Source organism: Cebidichthys violaceus, unplaced genomic scaffold, assembly GCF_023349555.1.
Source record: "Cebidichthys violaceus isolate CVI_PGR_0920_01 unplaced genomic scaffold, fCebVio1.0.p SCAF_28, whole genome shotgun sequence".
In the NCBI taxonomy this organism is placed as follows: domain Eukaryota; kingdom Metazoa; phylum Chordata; class Actinopteri; order Perciformes; family Stichaeidae; genus Cebidichthys; species Cebidichthys violaceus.
The window spans coordinates 2,342,240-2,364,393 of NW_027176461.1; the positions used below are offsets into that span (position 1 = coordinate 2,342,240).

Consider the following 22,154-nt stretch of genomic DNA (forward strand, 5'->3'; position numbering starts at 1 on the left):
AATGTCAAACCTTTCCCTCCAAAGTAACACTGATAGAATCTGACTCATTTGTTCTGGGCAATAATTCAACTTTATCCGACGTTTCACAGCTTGAGATGAACCATTTCTGTTTTTGTCTATTAATCCAGTTCGTACTTTACTGATGGCATTTTGTTGATCTCAAACTGGAATTTGAAAGGACTGATACAAGCACCCTTATAGTAATATCTCTGTTTATTTACATCAAATGTAAACATTCAACTCTTAACATGAATGTAAGTGTAGTAAAAGGCATGTTTCACTTGTATAAAACACAGAATGTAAACTCTTGGCAACCTTGCATGTGAATGCTGAGAAGGAAACATGACTAGGGAGATCCTTACAAATGTAAAACTGTTGTTCCTCTAGGAATGTGCAATTTTTGGCAATGCAAATGGGAAAAAACTGCAAATATTGCAACGACATGATTCTAAGTCGGATTTGGTTAATATAGAAAAACCTCCTTATAACCTACATTGACTACAATTATCACAAAATACATTTATGCAATTCAAGCGGTAATCGTGGCTCAGACATACGCTGATATTTGATAATTTACTAATTTTTTTTATCAACCTGGAAACACTATAAAGAACCCCTGCAATTGTTTAGAAATGCTGGCACAAAAGTCAAGCAATTTAACTGCAAATTCTAGAGAAATCAAAAGAACGCGATATTCGATAAAGATGCTGGTCATTTACCCTGGCTTGACCCTTCACAGTTTCCTACAGCATTACAATACATCAAGTTGCTTTTTTGCCTACACTGTATTCACATTGTGTCACAAAAATATAGAGTCAAAAAGTTATTTGTGGTTACATAATACAGTGGAGTTTGGTTTGAGGAGCACCAAATACTCAAGTTATTATAATGTAATTACTGCATCATTACACAAAAAAGCAACTTCACCTTATAGTACCTCTTACAGTATTACCTGACTGCTTATTAGGTAAGAAATGCTCAAAGTACAGAACATCAAAACCATAATGAAATGAATGATCAAAGAAAGACTAAGGACTCCTTTGAGAACCGAGAGATGGTTAAAAGTTGAATCAGTCCCACTCGATACCAAGAAGCTCACAGCTGACGTCCCACAGTCTCCGAGATGTCTCCTCACTTCTTCCCTGTGGGGCTACAAAGGCAGGGGCGCAGTCACTGAAATGAAAGAAGGGGTTATGATTACATAACGACAAATGACGCTGTGAGTCATCACTCTGGGTGCAGTGATCTCATTTCTCTTTGACCTTGAGCATGATAATGTTCAGCATCAAAGTATTTTATGTGTCGGGAAGGGCTGGACCCACGCACACACACAAGGAACTTATCTCTGTCTCTACAGTAAATTAAACGTACTGAATCTTCACTTTCATCTGAGGCGACCCACAATGAGGGCTCTTTTCACAGCAGCCATTTTAACAAGTCATTGCAGGGTAAACCCAGGTGTAATTAATGCTAGTATACTATAATCATGTCAAAATGGCTTCTGTGAAAAGGGCCAATTCAAAAGAGAATCCGACAGCACTTACACTGGCTTATGTAATTATGCAATGCCGGATGTTATTGATGTGCGTCCCTTTAAATGTAGCTGCCGCAAGGAATTGTGGGATGGCATTATCTCCTTTTCTTTCGTAAAGGATGGTCCAGTGTTCCCTATGCTAAAGGAGATAAGAAAGGAAACATTTAGGCACCTTTCCTAGCTGTTAGCATGGCTGCCACTTAAGATACTTCTGGGTCATTTCATTCAGTAAAAAAATCCTTTTCGACCGCAGCCTATTTTCAGTGGCTCTGGTTCCAGAGGGTAATCTCCCCAAATCATTTCAGTTTACCAACCAGCCATAAAGGTTTAGTGCAGTGTGTCTCGGGATGTGAATGTTTTTCTGTCGGTCTGTGTTTGTCTGTCTACCACTTTGGCCCAGACTGAAATATTTCAACAACTGTTGGGTGGATTGGCATGACATTTGGTAGAGATAAACAAAGTTGGCAGGGAATGAGTGCTTGTGACTTTGGTGATCTTCTGACTTTGATATTAAAATGTCTCGCAACAGCTATTTAAATGGATTGCCATGAAATTTGCTGCAGACATTTGTTTCGCCCTCTGGATGAAGTTTAATCACTCTGGTGATCTCTTAAAGGAGCAGTGCCTAGGATTTAGTGGCATCTAGCCTCCCTTTGCAAGTGTGTCTGAGAACTACGGTGGCCCTCGGGTAACATAAAACACAAAACATGAAGCCTCTCACTGGAGCCTGTGTTTGGTTTGGCTACTGTAGAAACATAGTGGTGCAACAACGCAGACCCCATGAATAGGTTCCTTTTAAGCTAACGAATACACAATGATTCTTAGTTTCAGGTCATTATGCACTAATGTAAACATAGTTATTAATATTGTTGTGTATTTCTGCCAATAAACAAAGGAAGTAGATCGGTTACTCCTTTATAATGAACACTTACAAATCACAGTTAACTAAATTATGGGTCAATAAATGTGGTCAGTACAAGTCTCTCACTCGTTTCCTCAGTTTCGTCTTCTGTTTTTTACATTCGTAGCTCTGCTGCTGGTAGAAGTCCTTGTCGTACTGGACAGCATTTATGTTTTAGTTCATTTACAGTTTCTGTGTGGACTTCACAAAAAATATTCATTAATAAGAAAAGGAAAGTCGTCCGTTTTGTGTCCATCGCCCTCCTCAAAGCCACAAACCGTGACTTCAAGTGTCCGCTCCGTACGCCGCTCGCTAATCGCTCAAATAGCAGCTTGCTTCCTCTGCATGTCGGCAGTAGTAGAATTATAAAATACAGAATTTAACTACACAACAGCTGCTAGGATAGACAACAAGGTCAGCGGCGCCTGTAATCCGTTATCTATGTTGAATTTGTATACCAGTCTAACTAATACCAGCCGTGGCATTCCTTTACCTTCCCCCAATTGTCAAGAGTCCATAAAAGTACAGTACATCATAAAATTAAATTAAAAAAAATTACAAACTGTCTAATTGGAAAAACATGATGGAGTCAAGTTTTGAAGCAGGAAACTTCATGGTGACCCTAAAGCTTGTGGGTTGTGTAGTTTTTACAAGAGGTGAGGTGAGGGGAGCGAAACATTAATAAAGGAGGTTATCACATGGCTTCTACGGGCACAAATTGATATCTCATGGCACATTTAAAAAATTCAAAATAAATACCGTATGAATTTCCTATGATAGTAATAAATAGGCAAATTTTGCTTCCAGAACCAAGTTCAGATCCCCGGGTCTTTGAAAGGAACATAATAAATGTCTTGTTGTCACCTACCTGAAGTGTTTCCCAGAGATTGAGTGCAGTTCGTCTGCCACAGCACAGTAGAGGCTGGTCTGCGCTCCTTCCCGTGGAGTTTTTAAGAACGTGGCGAAGACGCTGAAAAATATCGTCATGAGAGTCGAGTGTCTGGTCAGGTCAGAGTTCACCGTCCCTGGGTGGACTGAGTTCACCGTCACATCGGTACCTGTGAGAACAACAAACAAAAGTCACGACGTGTCACAACGTGTCACAACATGTCACAGCTTTCTTTTTTATTCCCACAATATTTTTATTTCAAATGAAACACAGCCTTTAACGTTCATATCATATATAACACATCATTAAATTGCTGCATAAAACAGAAAGACACAAAAAAAGAACAAGAATGCTCCTCTCGTTTTAATAAATTATAATCTTTACAAAATGGAGTATATTAATTGTAATAGATGCAAAACATATCAAATATTAAGAAGAAACAAAAATGTCTTAAAGATCATAAATTGCATCGCTTGATCATTCATTAAATCAAAACAACTCATTAATGAAAAGCCTCTATAAATGATCAAATATATGTTATATAGTTTGTCCATTGAGTAGTGTTCGGTCTGTGAATCTTTTCCATACAGTTTTTGGCGTAAAGCAAGCTTAGGGCTATAATTGATTTTTACTATAATTATAATTATATGTATAATTATATGGATATAAGCCCAAAAGCAAAACCATAAGATTTGCTTTGAAATAATCCTGAATAACCTCTTACCTCTTCGCAGAATGTTTTAGTCTTCCTTCATTGCCACATACGATGAAACAATGTTCCTCTAGTTTCCATTTTGTGCATATGTCTAGTATGTTTTTTTTGTATTGATTTAATTACTGTTTTTACTCTTTCTAATCAGTGGTATCAGGCTAATTATTACAAAACACTGTTGCTTTTTATAAATTGCCTGAAAAAGAGCTCAAGTTCTTTTTTTTTTTCATTACCTGACATTTTAGGCAAAAACATTTATTCTTTTGTGGAATTTAAAATTGTACTATCTTCTAAAAAAGACTTAATTACAAAATGCAGAAAGTCGAGGACACACCATCTGTGTGTTCTTTAAAAAATACTGCGCAAACATAAAGGGGTGTCACATTTAGAACTGAGCTCTTGAAGCACCAACATTACCCCCCCAAAAAAGGCTTGTTAAGACGAGTTGTTTGTCTCCTATTCTAATCACTAACCCTCTCTGTTACTACTCTGTTTGCCAGCGCGGAGCAGGTCACCTGTTTATTCTCCCACACGTTGGTGTGTTTGGTGTTTGTGTACCTTTGAGTCTACGCGCCAACTCTCTGGTAAAGAGCACGTTGGCCAGTTTGCTCTGGCAGTATGCTAATCCACTGTTGTAGCTCCCCTGGCTGTGAAGGTCATGGAAACGGATCCAGCCGAAGTTGTGAGCCAGAGACGAGACCACCACGATCCGGGCCGGCGCACTGCGCTTCAGCAGCCCGATCAGGAGGGACGTCAACAGGAAGTGCCCTGCCAGAAGAAGAAATAATGAAGTCACATTATCACAACTTCAACACATTTTATCTCTCATTTTACAGCTAAAATTGTATTTTCCATAAATGGACAGTTGGTAAAAGATGTGAGTGAATGCATCAGGATTTTATTATTATGTTTATTGATATTATTATTATTTATAACATAAATATTAGGTATTTGTTAACAGCGATAGATTGTTGTCTTAATTATGCTTCTGAAATGTGTATCTAAAACTACAGGTGAATAGTTATTAATGAATGAATTATGTTTCCAGCTCATCTACAATATGCTTTTGCATGTAAAGTAAAGTAAATTTTATTTTTGCTTGATTAGGCTGATAAATTGTGCCCAAAACATTCTGATGCAATTGATGAATCAATCAGTTATTCCATCATGTTTTCAATCCAGTTCAAGGTTTGATTTATTCATTGATTAAAATAAATGTCAGCGCTGTCTCACCCAAGTGATTGACTCCAATATGCATCTCAAAGCCGTCGATTGTTTTTGTGTAGGGGCACATCATCACGCCGGCGTTGTTGATGAGGATATGTAGATGGTTGACCTCTGAAGAAGAGAACATCACAAAAATAAAACATGAAGAAACATGGCTGCCGTGATACCTGCTAAACAACAACAAAGCCGGGATCTGTGGGTAGATGTGACTCTGTGCTCACCTCCGAGGAATTTCTGAGCGAAGGCTCGTATCGAGCAGGTGTCTGCCAAGTCCAGCTCTCGAACCTCCACCTGCGCATTAGGATACGCAGCTCGTATACTGTCCGCGGCCTCCTCTCCTTTGGCCACATCTCGGCACGCCATGATCACCCGTGCCCCTGTCGTGTGGATAAATAAGCAGCAGATAAGCTATGGACAAATCCTGCATTAATTCATAGAAGAGAGGAGAGAGGGTGCTTCTGTTGACTTATTGCTGAGTAAAGCCATGTATTAAAGGAGGTCTCTGGTTTAAGCTTGCTGCTCAGTGATGCAGGACAGTGCTTGACAAAGTTAACCCACATCTTATGTCACTCCTCAAGCCAAGCATTACCGTAATAACACGGTCAACCAAAGATCATAAACTACAATATTTGTGTTAAGGTCTTTGGTTGACATTGTGGAGTTGTTTTAAATCTCCTTTAAAATTTCCATGTAATAATAGTTAAAACAAGATAAAAGCTTGAAAAGAGCCTTTATACACTTTATATTATACAGTACATCTTAGCAGGGTGTTTAAACCAAAATGAAGGCAAAAATATTAAAAGTCCTCCAATTTGTCACCAACATTAGCCAACCAGCATCATCTCTAACTGACAGAGGAAATAGATGTTTTAATGTGACATACACAAATATAACACCGTTAGTAAGATCCATATAAACTTTTCACAGCAGACATTTTGACTCGTCATAGTAGGAAAATCACAGCTGTCACTATTAACACTACTGGTGTCTCTGTGCAATTCAAGTGTCCCAGTAAGTCGAGACAGTGAGCCAGCATGCACAATACCCTGAAACTGAAGCAGCTAAATGGAATTCAGCCATTTTATTGCTTCGAACTCTGATTATCCTGAACTACAGCCAAGAGATTAGAGCTGGGCAACAATTAAGAATCATCATTTATTGTGAAGATGTAATGATATCATGACATCATTTTATCCTGTTGCACAAATTAGTTTTCTGGAGCAAGTTGTGATTTAAAATGAAAGAAACGTGATTAATTAGTGGAACAATCTGTGTGATAGTATTTCCCATGTCATTATATATAAGTATATGTTAATGTATAAGGATAAGGGATATAAAATACTCCTGAAACATGCTGATTTCAATCTTATTGCGTAGCCCTACAGAGACACCTGTTTTCTTTTATTGTCAGGGATACATTATGGATGTAAAGAGCTGTGCTGTGTGTTTGAACGTAAAAAACAAAAAGTCACCTCGCGCTGCCAGGTCCAGGGCCGTCTCCTTCCCGATCCCTGTGTTGGCCCCGGTGATGAGGGCCGTCTTGCCTTCCACACTAGCTGTGGACCTGCACACTCCTCCTGCTGCATATTTCCTGTCAATACACAATGACCACAGATTAATACTGGGGACATTGAATTACATTTGCATGACGAGTAGCCCCCTTCTGCAGGCAGTTACAGTCATGTCCTCATGAGGATTGGACATATGGACAGCCTGGCTTAATTATTCACAGAGAAACTTGGAAAACGAACAGTTTTTGAGCGTCAAGTCATACGACCCACGCCACTGAGCAGGACGGCCCCATAACCAATCGCTCTGTTGGAGTAATGCATACAAATATAACTCCTCCTACGCTCCGCCTGCTGATAGGCCCGAGCCGCTCAGATGGACTCCCGGTTCATCTCTGTGCAAAGACTCCCACAGCTCCATCATTCTGTTTCATTGATTTTTCTGCTTGAAATGTAAGTCAGCGTCGCATGAACTAATCCGTGATGAAAAAAACCAACAACCTTTAAAACAACGATCAGTTGAGTTCAGTGGACGGACAGTATTGTATATGATGTAAATGAACCCTCAACGTAATGATTACATCAGTGCAATGTGATGCCCTGTCAACCAAGTAACAGCCTGTACGTGATGTGTTAGACGCTGGATTTGAATATGAGAATAAACGAGTGCGTTCATTGCTGCTTACCTTATGTGTGGTGCAAATAAAATCACCAGTAGCGTCACCACTCCGAGGCCCGCGACAATTAATAGAAGCAACATCATACCACGGATGTGCGCCTTTTCTGTCTCCTCCTGCAGGATGCCACTGCTCTGTAGGCAGAACAGCTGATGTCAAAGCATAAAGGGGTGCAGAGCGTAGCAGGGGTGAAAGTTACACCGCGAACGGCATCATGGGGATTGTAGTTTTTACAGCCTTTTAAAAATGATTTATTTATTATTATTTTTACGGTAAAATCATATCCATGCTATGAAAAAGTAAAATGTCATTCGAATTATTTAAATGTATTAATTTATATAATATAAACTATTTTAGGCAATTAAATTAGTTTATTTTATCTGACTGAATAAGACAAGTATATTATTATGTTTCAAATTAATGAATTAATTTTTTTTCTCCAGACACCTTGTTTTACCTTAAGATACAACTGCTTTTAGGAAAAATAACTATTCACTACTATCAAGAAGAATACAAACACACAATCAAAATAAAAAAAAATAAAAATTGCATCAATATACAAATTGGAAAATAAAATAAAATAATACAATTCTAAAAAAAAAAAATTACATTACATTTTTTTTTTAACCCACTCAAAATTAAATAAATTATAGAAATACATTGTTATAATGTACATTAAAAAGAAGTAGTGTCTCAAAACGTCATTTCCCAGAAGGCGCAGTGAAAGCTGTCTGCGTAATGCCTGAGTATAATTGTTGTTGGTGATTTTTAAATAATCTTTTACCATTATTTTGCATAATTTTTGCATTTGTATTTTTTATCTACAGTGTTACTTTTAACCTGTTATTTCTTGTTAAAAAAAAAACATGGTTGTGTTTGATTTTTGTTCTGGCGTTTTAGGTAGTGGATCACGAGGTCCATCATGCGGAAGTCCCGGAAATCTGATTAACATGAAAGCAAAAACAGTAGATTAACTTAAAGTTGACGTGACTGTGATTAGTGTTGTATTTGTTTACAACAAGAGACGAAGTAGTTCCTCCAGAAAAAGGCAGCTTTAAAAAAACATCAAAAATGTCGTCGGAGGAATTCGAGAAATTGCACGAAATCTATAAATCACTGTGTGAGGAGCTCAAGCTGATGCCAGAGAGAGCTCTGAAAAGCCACGGAGGTAAACAGTTCGTGTTGTTTTACCAGCTTATGTTAGCTAACTGTATTACAAAGTTATCAGAGCATGTGTTCTGTGCTGTGAAACTCGCTTTGTGTCTACAGAGGAAAGGAAGAGGCTGGTGAGGACCTTCGATGAGAGGCATGGGGAGGCCGAGGAAGTGGTGAGTCCTGTCTGTTTGTTGTGGTAGTGATGTGTGCGAGCTAACAATAAGCACTTTAATTAAAGCGTATATGTTTTAAGTTGTTCTCAATGTACTTCCACACAGTTCCAGGAACAATTTACAGGAAGACATCAATAGACATGTAGCTGAAAACAGGGACAACAAAGATAAACACATACCTGCCACAAAATCTTGACACTTTACAGTCATTTGACTGACAGGACTGCTCTATATGTTTCTCTATATGAGTCCTCTTTACAAATGTTTGTAAATAGCTGACAGGTTTGCAAAATATAATAATGTTTTGTATGTGTGGCGATCAAAACACTGTAGAATGGTTCAACCAGACTGACCATTTAAAGAGCAGAAAGAGCCAACAGTTGAAGGAACTGGAAGCTTTGCATCCAAATGTGTGCAGATTTAAAAAGGATGAGATTCCTGTTTGTGCACAGTAACACCTCTAACATGCTGGAATGTGAACAGGTGGTTTGCTTTAGCAAAGCTATTCTTCAAACATCACAATAGAAATAGAAGATTAGTCTAAATGTACTACTAGGGGAACTGGATCAGGGAGTATTAGCTGAACGTACTATGGTCTGACAAATCACAGTTTAACACGAGTCAATCTAACCAGTGAGTAGACTGCAGAGGGCCCAATGAAAAACCGGTTCCCAAAATTACACTATTTTCTTTTCTGTGTCCAGTTACAAGGAATGGAAGACGAGCTGCGCGCTGCACCTTCCTCCTACCGAAATGCAATGAGCACCAAGCTGCGCATGTACCGCCGGGATCTGGGCAAGCTGCAGAGGGACATGAAGAACTCTCCTCCTGGCTCTGGTTCGTCTTCCCAGACTTCGGAGGGAAGTCATCATGGCATCTATTCATCACAAAACCAACAAAGTGTGAGTGTGTGGCTGTCGACTTTGACATTTTATAAATGTCTCATCTCATTATGAGGGTTATCAAACTTTAAAGAAAAGGAAATATTTCAGCTGTCCAAAATATCAGTAGAAAGTGTACGTTTTGGTTTTCAGTCTCACAGATTGAAAGCAAGAAGCGCACATCTCCTTTCTGATTTTTTTGTAAAAACAAATTCTGTGGAAGTGCAGGAAATCAATAAATTGATTTTGTAGAAGTTTGAAGAAAGGTTGGCACACTAACTTTGACTGAATTTAACTGCCAAATAACCCCAAATGGTTCTCTGAGGAAGTAAAAATATCTGACGATGGATTTTCTTCTTGCTCCTCGGTCACAATAAGTGATATTTACTCTGGTTGGTTTGTCACTTTTGCCCACCTATGCAGACACACGTGCAGTCCCAGAGAGCTTTGCTCCTCCAGGGCACAGACTGTCTGAACAATGCCAGCCAGAGTATTGAACGGAGTCAGCGCATCGCCGCTGAGACGGATCAGATCGGCACAGATATCATCGAGGAGCTGGGAGAGCAGAGGGAACAGCTGGACCGCAGCAGAAACAGAGTGAGCTGTCCATTGTTACTATGCTACTGTACAGGATGAGATTGTGATGCTCCATTAGTTTTAATCCGTTGGGGGTAGATCCTGTATGGTTGATATTTAGTCGCTTGATTCAGTTTCTTATATAGAAAAGCAGGTGGTACAGCTCAGATTTGGGTCACTATAAACTATATTGGTTAGATCTATTTTGATACTTTAATATAAGGAGAAGTAAAAAGACTGTGTTGTTTTCAGGCCAGGATTTTGTTAAATCTAATTCGTCTTTTGTTTGTTTAAGTTGGTGGATACTGGAGAGAACCTCAGTCGAAGTAGAAAAATTCTTCGTGCCATGTCACGGCGGTAAGTTCTATCCCTGAGGAAGCTGTACGCTTAAGTTATCTTGTTTTAATTAATGCACTAAATGTTTGAATACTAAAAGTCAGTTTCCTGGGTTTGATTTGTTCCCTGGTCCTTTGAATGCATTTCTGTCTCTGTAGCGAGCTCTTATTATATTATGCTGTATTAACAAGCCACAATGGTGCACATTGATTATACTGAAATTTGGATTTGTTGAAAAATAAATATTATGATTGGCTGATTAATGCGTTTCTGAATAACATACTGGGGATTAGGGCTGCAACTAACAATTATTTTTGTATTATTATTATCGAGGCAATTAATCTAATTATTCTCAATTAACCAAATAATTGTTTTACCCCAAAAAATGTCAGAATTTAATCCTAAATGCCTTGCATAATTTTGTCTTCTGACAGTCTTAACCTAAAGATATTCAATTTACGATCATCAATGACAAAAAAAAAATCATCAAATCCTCACATATGAGAAGCTGGAACCAGCAAATTATTGGCATTTTTGTTTGAAAATGTTCTGTCGATCGACTATTCGATTAATCATTACGTTGAAATTTCATGAAATGCGATTGTGGAACAATGACCCTCTGTTTGTTGTTGACTTTCATCTTGTGTTGTCTTGTAGGGTGGTGACCAACAAGTTGCTGTTAGGCATCATCATTTTAATGGAGTTGGCCATTCTGGGTGCTGTGATTTATCTGAAGTTCTTCCGACGAGCAAACTGAACCGTCTCAAAAACAATCTTACGCTCTAGATTCAGAGCAAACCCAGACTCTCTTCATCCGTCTCCACTGGCTCTCCAGCAGCAATAATGCTCCTCTGCTGTCTACAGCCAACTGTTTCTGTGAGTAAATAAGGACTTTGAGATGGTTCAGTCATAACATGAACCTTTACTGACAGAGGCCATGGGCAGGTGAAGTAATCAAGAATGACTAATGATGATTGTTGAACCTGCTAATGGACCAAACGTACAGAAACTCCACGCACAACCTTTCCCCTGAGATTTGCACTGTTTTATCAGACTGTTAACACCAGTGAGGCCCTGCAGGGTGATGTTGTGGACCTGCTGCAGACCTCAGTGTGGGTTCGACTTTCTCCCGCATGTGTAGATTCTCCGTTCACTGTCCCTGTGAAATGTTACTGATAGACATTAGCTCAACAGTATTTGATGAAGTGGCACTAGTTGAATAATTTTTTTTTTTTTTGTGTCATCATGCCCCGTATCCAAATTTTGTGCATTTTTCCTATTCTTGAGACTTGAGGCCAAATTTTGTTGGTCAGAGATGTGAATTAAAAATGGGTGGAAACTCTTAATACATACTTAACTTAACAGTAAATAATGTTGTCTAATCGCTGTATGGTACAAAAAAATCAATCTTCGGTATTCCTTATTTGATTGTCTCCACATCATTAAAGCTAATCTTTAACCGTGGTCTACATTGTATCTGGTATTTTCAGGGAAGGTTAGAAAAACATCCGCTCTGGACCTGATGTCACCAAAATGTGTTACAAGCCCCAGACCAGATAGTGCTGGGTAAACAGCACCTGCTACTATGTAATTCATTCTCAAGTAATAATGATAAGGTTATTCTTAGTGCCATGTACTTGAAGTGGAACATCTGCCACAGTGTTTTTCTTCTGCATAGATGCCATGCCTTCCTAGAGTGGTGCCAAGTACAAAAACATGTTTGTGGATCAGGTGGGGGGGGCGGAGTCGAAAGAAATGTGTGAATCTTTTCTGCTTTTGTCTGAAGTATTGCTTTCACGTCCCCTAAAAAACACAACAAATAAAGTACAACTTTTGTGCTGTTACTAACAGTAAATACTACGGTTGTATTACTGCATGTAAATTATGTTATATTTGATGTGATACAAGTGCAACTAATCGTTAATGTAACTATGATGCCAGCGACACTGATAACAATTTATACCAGTCCAAACATTGGCCCTTATTTCTTTAATGTATCTGCATCATTTTTCAGCTGTATGCTCATGGCTCTACAAATAGCAGTGATGGTCGACCACTTTGGTCCACTCTGACATATTATTATTTTATATACATATATATATATATATATATATATATACTTAGGTGATCCTCTTGCTTAATTGCTAGCACAACTCTGAGTTATTTGTGTTTTTTTTGTGAAATATCTCAACAACTATTGGATGGATTGCCATGGCATTTGGTACACACAATCAACTTCACTTCAGGATAAATTCAGGGTGCAACTGTCACCGTATATACTGAGACATTAAGACACTATGCAGGTACAAGTAAGCTAAGTAATAAAAGTGAGACATGTAAACATGTCATGTGTATGTTGTAAATGCTTTGCAGTATAACTTTCCATCGTCTGATTCCCATCTGACTGTAACAGCAATATTTCAATTTCCCTAATGCATCAAATTAAAAACAAAACAAAAAAACATTTGTTTTGTGGTGCACTTTTGACTGTTGGCTGCCACTGATGGAAACCAAGGCAGCCCTTTCCATTGAGCCCTAAATTTGGATTCACTTTGGCGAGTCTAGTTTTTCATCAGGTCAACGATATTTTGTGTAACTTTCTGGTTTACTTGCAGAACCAATGGCGTTCTCATCAGCCTCAGTTTATTTTGTACTTAATTATATGCCTTGAAAATATAATGAAACAAACCACAGAGGAACTAAGACACATTTACACAAACAAAAAATGCCATCACATTTATGGAAGCCCAAAATACTGTATAAACTCTTTGTTACATCAACAATAGTCGTTTAGTGGCCACATCAAGTCAAACATTAGTTCAGGTCAAACCTAAATCCAAATCCATTTTTGAATCAAAGCTGGATGCTAATACATGTACTGCTAGGTTCATAGTGAAAATACAAAAGTATACTCTAAAGAAAATACATTAACCACAGCTGGTCCAAAGTGCAAACACATCATTTCTAGCTTTTAGTAACGGACACAGCCACAAAACAGTTGAGAGAGTCCACGTTAGACGGTGGGCTTGAAAACAAGTCAAACTTGGTTTATCATACCTCTGAGGCAGATTCATTCTCTTTTAAACCAAACGCATAATAAATATGTGGCAGCTGTGTCCTCTAACACTTAACTTATTATACATACAGGAGCCAAATAAGTTAGTATTGCTGTTTAAATTAACAGCATTTCCATCAATAATTTGATGCATTATCAATGTGAACTTTTTACCTCAAATCTGTAAAGCCCTTTTTATAGATGAAAGAATTCAGACATAAATTAGTTTTCTTCATGAAACATAACTCTAAACAGCAAAGTGATTGGAACAAAACCTTTAGCTACTGTTAGATTCTGTCTTTACAGTCTTGTATTATTGTGGAATGCTCAGGGATGATGTCGGTAAAGTTCATAGCGTTGCTTCGTGCTCTCAGAGGCGAAGCTGCTCCGTGTCGTCCTTCACAGAGGGAATCTCATCGATGGATGCGTGAGCGCCTTCTCTCGTCTGTCCCAGAGACGACGCGATGACGTCCACTGCTAGAGAGGCGGTGGCCTCCACCGCTTCAGGGCTGGCCCCCAGCATCGGATTTACCTCCACCAGGTCCATGGCTGACAGCAGACCTGAGCACATTCACAAGTTAGATACTAATACGTGACGATAAAAGAGCTCTAAGGAGGACAATATAAGGTTATGTGAAGCTGCCTACATAGGATGTTGCAGACCATGTTTGTAGTCATCTGTACCTGTGTTATGGATTTCCTCTGTGATGTAGATTCCTTCCCTGTAGGTCAAACCGCCGTTCACCGGTGTTCCTGTGGCCGGAGCCAGAGACGGGTCGAATGCGTCGACGTCAAAGCTCAAGTGGATCGGTCGCTGTTTTCTGTCCAAGGTGAGACAATTCAAATGTGAAATTGAGGATTCCTTCAACTCAGACATGAGGAATCATTTTAACTGTTAAAATGTTTAACAGTAAGGGAATATAATCAGTTACCTCGACAAAAGATGGTCAAGAGTGACTTCCATGACCCTTTGGATGCCGAGTCTGTCGATATCCCTCATGGTGAAGCACTGGATACCCAGGTCCTTCAGGATGTGGCTGGAATAAACAGAATCAGAAACATCAGCAACTATTTCCACAGGGCATTCAGGGAGAGTTGAGTTCATATCAGCCACATATGGTAAAGGTTGATGTTGTGTACTTACTGCTCTCCGGGGTCAACATCCCGCAGTCCGATGTAGACCAGGTCCCTCGAGGAGAGGAACGGCTTCGTCCAGGAGAACCCTGGGATATCTGGCATCTGTGGTGGACAGATAGAGATGACGTAATTTGGAATATATATACTGTGTATATATATATATATATATATGTATAGGGCAATGTTTTGGATCTCTTTCAGTCTGGCTCTCTTGCTCCTGTGTCGTAGGGCTGGGCTGCCTTTACATGTCTGTGCACAGAGGTCCATTATCTCATAATCTCTCCATATTTGCATAAGAGGAAGTTGTGTCAGTGATGCATGCTGGGAAGCATTGTGGTTGTCACAGCTAAAGGGTGTTGTTTCTGACGCAGGTTTCTATTGTGACATCACACTGCATGTTAGATATGCTGCAGCTTTATCAAAACAAGTCAATTTGAAAGCCCTTAAAATACACTTTTCATTTCTGCTTCTAACCATTTTACTTGTCTGTCGTAATTGCGTTATTGTCTATTTCTGTGATGTATGTTTTTAAATATTTCTCTCTATTTTATTCCCTACGAAAAGAGTTTTTTGAAAAGCTCTTCCTAAATAAAATGTATTGTCATTAAATGATATGATTTAGAACATACAGTGCACGTTCAAATGTTAGCTGCTTGTATTAATTAGTGCTCACCTTGTCTTGCAGCTCTTTGAGCATGAATGCGACAGGCAGGCCGTGAAGGTTTCCCGATGGAGAAGACATCGGCGTGTTTACATCGGCATGAGCATCGACCCAGATGAGACACAGGTCAGGAGACTGCTGGGCATGGCCTGCCACCGATCCAATAGCAAGGCTTTGAAATGAGAAGGACAGTCTTATAAATATCTGGTGTAATGACATGCAGTAAGTAGCCTTAAGACACCTCGCACATTCTTTATAATTACATAACTACCTGTGATCACCTCCCAGCATGACAAGGGTGTGTCCTGCACCAACAGCTCTGCTCACTGCGCCAGACAACATTTTATTTGCTGCACCCACAGTGCGAGGATACTTGACGTTCATGTAGGGTTCGTCCTTCTCAAGGTGGTGGAAGTTGAGGTCGCCGAAGTCGTGGACAGAGTAGTCTAAACACAGTGACAGAAAGCGGCCATCGATGAAAACACTTCGCTATCATTGCGTTACAGTTCAGTTCAAAAGTACAATCTATTTGATGCAGACGCACACTGAATCCGTTCATAGTGTGGGAAGGCTTTTAAGGCATTTAGCTGAATCCCTCTTTTAGTGAAGTTTTACGAGTGACGGAGAAAGAGTTCAGAGTTATCACAGTAGAACATATGAGTGTTGGTGGACACACTGGCTGTTGCATTGAACCTGCAAACTGTTGGTTTTAGGACAACCTGTCTAATTGTTAGGACAATACCTCTGTGCTTTAAAGCCTACATAAATCCGTAGCTCCTGACGTCTGTCTACCTTGCAGACTGAGGAGGCCGGTTCATTCACCGCCAGTGGAACGTTAGTGACTGAGCGCTTTCAACGTGTCCCATTTCTCGCGTCAGCTCAGGTTTCAGCCGCCCTGCGCTAAGTAGTCCCAGCAGTAAAGTCGGAAAAAAAATTCCACTTGGTTTAGGACACGGACTGCGAAGTAAACAAGTGATGTGATCTACCATATTGGGGGTTCATCTGGCAATGTGATCCTTTATGGCAGTGTCGTGTTACTCTGCTGATCTAAGGGGAACCGATGTGGTTCATTACCATTCCTAGCCAGGACAGGAATAGCCCTTGTCTTGGTGCAACAGGGAGCCTCTATTGCATGACAATTAAAAAAAAAAGTCTGTTATAGCAGCGAGAGGCTGCTTCTGTTTACTGTGAAATGCATGATTGCTGCTGTGTTCACTGTTCTGTGGTTAAACTGTACTGGTTTGATTATATGTATGACGTTATTTTTTTCTAAACATTTTACTCTCTCAGTTTGAACAAACTGAGAGAGTAAAGTCTTTAGTTCAGTTGACGTCGGGTTCAGCTAGTGACACGGCAGCTGTATATTTCTTCACCGCTGCCAAGTTGACATCACTTGACCAGAGAGACGATTCCTCGCCACTCATTGCTTTCAACTTCAGCAGACTAAGGACATTTCTCAAACCTCTCATTTTAAACTTGTTTAGTTCTTTAACTTAATATATTTTTTTATAATTTGTCTTCACTTGTTGCCTCAACACATTAACATATGTGCCATATACCAGTACTGTATATATATATATAGTATATTAGATACTACAGAGCAGACTAAAATGACCCCGAACTGAGATTCAGTACTAGTTTCCTATAATAAAAAGGGTTTGAAAAAAATCCTATTTGAAATCAAGGAGACAAGCAAAAATAGTGACAAGATTATACAGTAGTAATAAAAAAGAATAATGATCTTAATTCTTCCCCATGCTGTAAATAATAGTTTGCATAGATCTTAGTGTCTGAATAGATAGAAGTTACTAAAATATACCAGAAATCCCAAATGCCTATTTCCTTAATAAATGAGTAATCACCGGAAACACATTTTCAATCTGTGTTCTGTTTACTGTATTCTGAACCAAGTAATGTATGGGACAGAACTGTAAATACATATTTCAACATATACGGTGCTGTTATCGTCATGTAGAATATTTGATTCTAGTTGATTGGCATACACTGCAGGGAAATATATACATTTATAATAAATGCACGCATTAATAACTGTGTGGCTTCTGCCAGCAGAATAAAAGTATGTCGTAGTTGCGTAAAATAAAATCCCAGCTGTTGAAATATACTGTGTGACGAAGAGAACGGAAGGGAGGGCTGCGACTGTTGCTCAACATCAGATGTTTATGGCTGATATCGGGGACCAGACATGCCGTTAGAAATGCTGTAACGCTCCTGGCCTGTTTATTTGGCAGCAACACGGGAACAGGTCCTGCCGTTCTCTGTCCTGTTGTCACCCACCTAGATGAGCTACTGTATGAAGGGTTACATAACGCTGCTATTATTACTTCTTTCATTTTCTGTATGTCTCATGGAAGGTACAGCAGTGAGTTTAAAGTCCACTGGGGTGTAGTGATATTTATACGTAGACTGTGGTAAACTATATAGTGAGTGCATTTATTGTAACCGTATCATACATATGGTGGCCTAGTTTAAATCCTCTGTGGAGTCAACAGGCACCACTGACTTGACCTCACATAACTCATGGTATTTTTCCCTTTCTTGTAGTATAATTATACTATTTTGTTGGATAATCCTGCCTACTAGTAGATTAGTTGTATGATGGCAACGTTTTTATTGTGTTTTATTAAGGATAAATGTAGAGATAAACGTATAATGGGCATTTGTCTGCATTATAAATGTATATAAAAAAAGATTTATTGTTAATAATGACCATAATCATATTATGAGTAGTCAGTTAAAGACTGTATTACTTTATCGTACACTTTATTGTTTATATTGTACCATATCAATCTTCAGTGTGTCCTTGGTATTCAAAAGAGAAATATGTGTGTGTGTGTGGACTACAAATAGACTTTGAGTATCCTTGGCAGGGTGACTTTTCTTTTTTACAGTATTCCTGACCGGACTCGTCTTTTTGTTATGCGTGTGGGCGTGACATTTACATCACAATGCAAACTCAATGACCTGCCGAGCCAACATGAATAACAGATTCTTTCCATCTGAGGTGTTCTCTTTCAGATTCAAAGCAGCTCTCTCGCTCTGTTCCCGCACGAGGCTGTCGACGTATCGGTTGAAACGGAACATTTTATAAATACAAGAAAAAAAAGTTATTATTTTGGCAACATGCTGTGGGAGGAAAGTCCGTGGTGAAGACAGAGCGGAAATACATCCGCAGCCTGTCCTCTTCCTGCGCCCTTCAGGCCATGTGTCGGAGACAAGAATGACTAAGCCAGACATGTCTCTCCCAGAATAAAAGAATGTAATGTCCTCTCACGTGTGTCGACTCACAGAGTGACCCTGCGGAAGGTCTACTTTATGCTGTTATTGCCCTTATATGGACAATCGTTTTAGATGTTCCCGCGGGGACTGAATGAAACTGTAGTCGCCATTGTTTCATCGTTCTACTTCTTGCAAACATATACACAAAACAACACAAAACTGTAACTAAATGGAGATTTATATTCTATTTAAATACTTTGTCCTGTTGTCTCATAATATTCCAACACAAAAGATAAAAAAAGGGATCACTTTGTTCTCTACAGCACGTGCGCCTCTCCCCCGGCTACATGTCGGATGTTTATATTAACAGCCTCCGGGTGATGTAACAGCTAGACGGTTTACCGTCTAACAGCTAGACGGTAAATCTGTCTAAACGCTGCCCGTTGAACCTGCATGTTACCACCGTCCACTGTTACATAACGCCGCTGCACCGGCTGCTCCTTTTATCATCCCCCGCTTTTCTCACCTACCTAAACCGGAGAGCCTCTCGATGAGCCCCGCATCCCTGATGACTTTAGGGCCGTGCTCCACGCCTCCTCTACTCTGTGTTGAAATAAACAGAAAGGAGTTTATTCAGTGATTAAGATGTTATTTAAAAATGAAGATTAATAATATATATCTATATATATATATCTATATATATCTATCTATATATATATATATATATATATATATATATACACATATATATATATATATATATATATATATATATATATATATATATATATATATACACATACATATATATATATATACATACATATATATACATATATATATTTAAAGTGGACAAAAGAGGTTCTTACCTGTCCTCTTGAAAACGGAGCTCCCAGCACAGCCACGGACTGAGCTCTGCTTTGTTGGCACGTGTGGCCGAGTTGAGATCTGAGAAGACGGGATAGCAGTCCTCTCAAAGCCATGTTTCTTTTATTTTTGTTAAAAAATAATCGTTTGAATCGTCTCAGTGCAAATCAGTGCGATCCCAGACGCTGCCCAAAAAAGTCTGACGAAAGCGCTGTAGATGTTGCGCTGGTGGATGCTGAATGTGACCTCGTTGGTGCAGGAGGCTGGTCTTATTGCTCCTAAATCTACTTAATATTCATGAGCTGGTGAATAGGAGGACTTGGAAGAATATAGTAGAGGTCTAACCTTACTTTTTTTTCTGAGAAACATTGAGGCATTGTGAATTATCAGTGACGCTCAGCTTTTATGACCAGTTATAAACTTGTATTAAGGGCAGGGTGTCCAGTTTCATGTACAGCGACTGACGTCAGGTTGAGTGACACACCTTCGGAGTAGCCAATGGGAAATGGCGAAATATGTGGGTTCGCTCTGTGGGCGTGGCCTGCGAGGTGATGAGTGTCAGATGCTTGACGTGACTTGTTTGTTGTGAAGCACTTGGCTGCAGTCTCATCTAAGTGGAAATTTCCAGAGACGGAGCCAAGTGGGAGATAGAGATTTGTGTACATGACAGCACTTGACCTGGTTGTATGTCACTTCGTGTCTCAGCCATAACAGCCTATCTATACATCTGTACTTTAGCCTAATGTATGGTACTCCAAGGTGTCTTTTCTAGTGTCCCGCTATCATTGGCGAAAGAACAACGCCTATTCAAACCTGTTACATAAGTTGTAGCTACACCACACATATACAAACTCCATTAATCCCATCAATTAAAGGTATTATCAGCTAAATGTAGGCTACTTGGCCAGTCAAAGCTAAAACTAAGCTACTCATTATGCAGAATAATGTTACATGTTTATACATTATTACTACTGATGCACTAACGTGTAAGTTGGGTTTAGTGGTTATCTGTTGGAGGCACATCTAATTTGAAATAGTGCAATTCATTTTCTAAGATCATGTAAATTATCTTAACCTTCCATTAATTCAAGTCAGATAAATTTTGTGGAAAAGGCCTAAATTGGCATATGGAAACTCAACTAAAGTAGCCTGCAAGTGTTATTAACTAAAATAATAACAATACGAATAAACGGCATTAATATGTAATAACTCATATATACACATTTTTAAAAAGTGTGTACAGTACTGCTATGCACACGTCCGGGAAAGTAAAGCCTATGGGTCTCGCGCTTTAACAATAAAGAAATGCAAGTCAGTTCCCGATCCGTTCGAGCTGCTGGATCCGTTCTGCGCATGTGCGGGACCGCGCACCCAGAATCCCTGCGAGAAGACCCGCCCCTACTGTCCTCTGATTGGCTACTTGCCGCTACACGCTAACGTTGGCCTAGCTATGATGCTAACCGGCGCTTCGAACTAGATATGGCGGGTAAGAGCGACTCAGCCACGGCAGCTCACGTTTTTGTTCCCGTAGTAGGCTAAGATTCAAGCAAGGGCCCCACAGAGCATGTTGGTGAACCAGAGGGAGGGTGGTTGGTGTGCACATGCGCGGAACGAATCGGGTACTGATAATGCCTTTGGCGCCCCCAAGTGTTGGAAATGGAGAATTCCGAGAATTTAATATGGGTAGAAAGGATTTCAATGCCCTGAGTGAGGCCTGAAAGGCAAAACTTTCTTCAGGATGTATACAAATCTCCCCCTCCTACTCCAATTTAGTCCAATCTATGTTCTAGACATTACTATTTGATATACAAAGTATGTCAGGCGTTGCAGTCTGAGTTTACAGGATTAAGCATATGGACCCTTTTTCTTTTAATTAAACCTCACAGATTGTGTACTAACCTGCAACAACATCTACTCATTCAAATATTTAGGTTATAGATGGTTTAAGGGTCATTACAGCGTTGTTGTTGCTGTTGTTGTTGTTGTATTTCTTTGTTTTTTGCATGTTAAGTCTATTTATTACAAATCCCATTTTCACAAACTCATTTTCATGGCATGCTGTGTATTTTTGATACCTTCTACTCAGTCCATTATTTATAATGTTGGCTAGCCAAACCACTTTGAATAAAAGCATCTGCCAAATAATTTTTAAGACAAATTAAGGAAATATAATCAGTCATCTTTCGTCTTTAGTCCATTTGTTTTGACTTGAATTAATCATTAACACTTTATTGCAAGTATTTTTCAATAGTATATTTCACTCTATAGATTTTTTTTTAAGGATACAAAAAAGCTGATTAGACTTTAGAAGTCCTTCAAACCTTGTTCAGCTCAAGTGCTACAGGGGTAGCACTTATGACCTAACTAGTCACAAACAGGCCAAAGACATACCAAACCTGTGAGGGGGGGCTGCATTACGAGGATGTAATGGAAGGTCTAACTTGTGAGCAAACCGATGGCAAAGAGGTGCCTGTGACTGGAAAAATATTGCCATGGAGCTTCGCTCAATTTTCTACATAATAGTAAAGGTAGAACAAGGCTTGATTATTTTCCCGGTGGTCTTGTTGGCCTGCTGCAGAAAGGGTGCCTGCTGAGTCTGTAATTTTGCAATATCTGTGCTGACTGGCT

At 39.3% G+C, this 22,154-nt stretch overlaps 3 protein-coding genes across 3 annotated transcripts; 1 reads left to right on the forward strand and 2 right to left on the reverse strand.

Annotated features, from left to right (window-relative positions):
• Positions 1-195: 195 nt before the first annotated feature.
• Positions 196-7,597, reverse strand: rdh12 (retinol dehydrogenase 12). Its single transcript, XM_068721537.1, has 7 exons — positions 7,458-7,597; positions 6,736-6,854; positions 5,485-5,640; positions 5,270-5,374; positions 4,595-4,804; positions 3,304-3,493; positions 196-1,173 (listed from the first exon to the last, which is right to left on the reverse strand). The coding sequence occupies exons 1-7, from the start codon at positions 7,532-7,534 to the stop codon at positions 1,071-1,073; spliced, it is 960 nt and encodes a 319-aa protein (XP_068577638.1). The 5' UTR covers positions 7,535-7,597; the 3' UTR covers positions 196-1,070.
• A 768-nt stretch (positions 7,598-8,365) lies between these two features.
• Positions 8,366-12,915, forward strand: vti1b (vesicle transport through interaction with t-SNAREs 1B). The gene is made up of 6 exons (XM_068721538.1): positions 8,366-8,616; positions 8,718-8,776; positions 9,481-9,678; positions 10,081-10,254; positions 10,529-10,590; positions 11,227-12,915. Exons 1-6 carry the CDS (start codon positions 8,520-8,522, stop codon positions 11,324-11,326), a joined length of 690 nt encoding a protein of 229 aa, XP_068577639.1. The 5' UTR covers positions 8,366-8,519; the 3' UTR covers positions 11,327-12,915.
• Positions 12,916-13,195: 280 nt separating this feature from the next.
• arg2 (arginase 2) lies at positions 13,196-19,781 on the reverse strand. The gene is made up of 8 exons (XM_068721536.1): positions 19,529-19,781; positions 19,190-19,262; positions 15,694-15,868; positions 15,435-15,594; positions 14,769-14,863; positions 14,557-14,661; positions 14,309-14,445; positions 13,196-14,185 (listed from the first exon to the last, which is right to left on the reverse strand). The coding sequence occupies exons 1-8, from the start codon at positions 19,640-19,642 to the stop codon at positions 13,995-13,997; spliced, it is 1,050 nt and encodes a 349-aa protein (XP_068577637.1). The 5' UTR covers positions 19,643-19,781; the 3' UTR covers positions 13,196-13,994.
• Between the last annotated feature and the right edge of the window lie 2,373 nt (positions 19,782-22,154).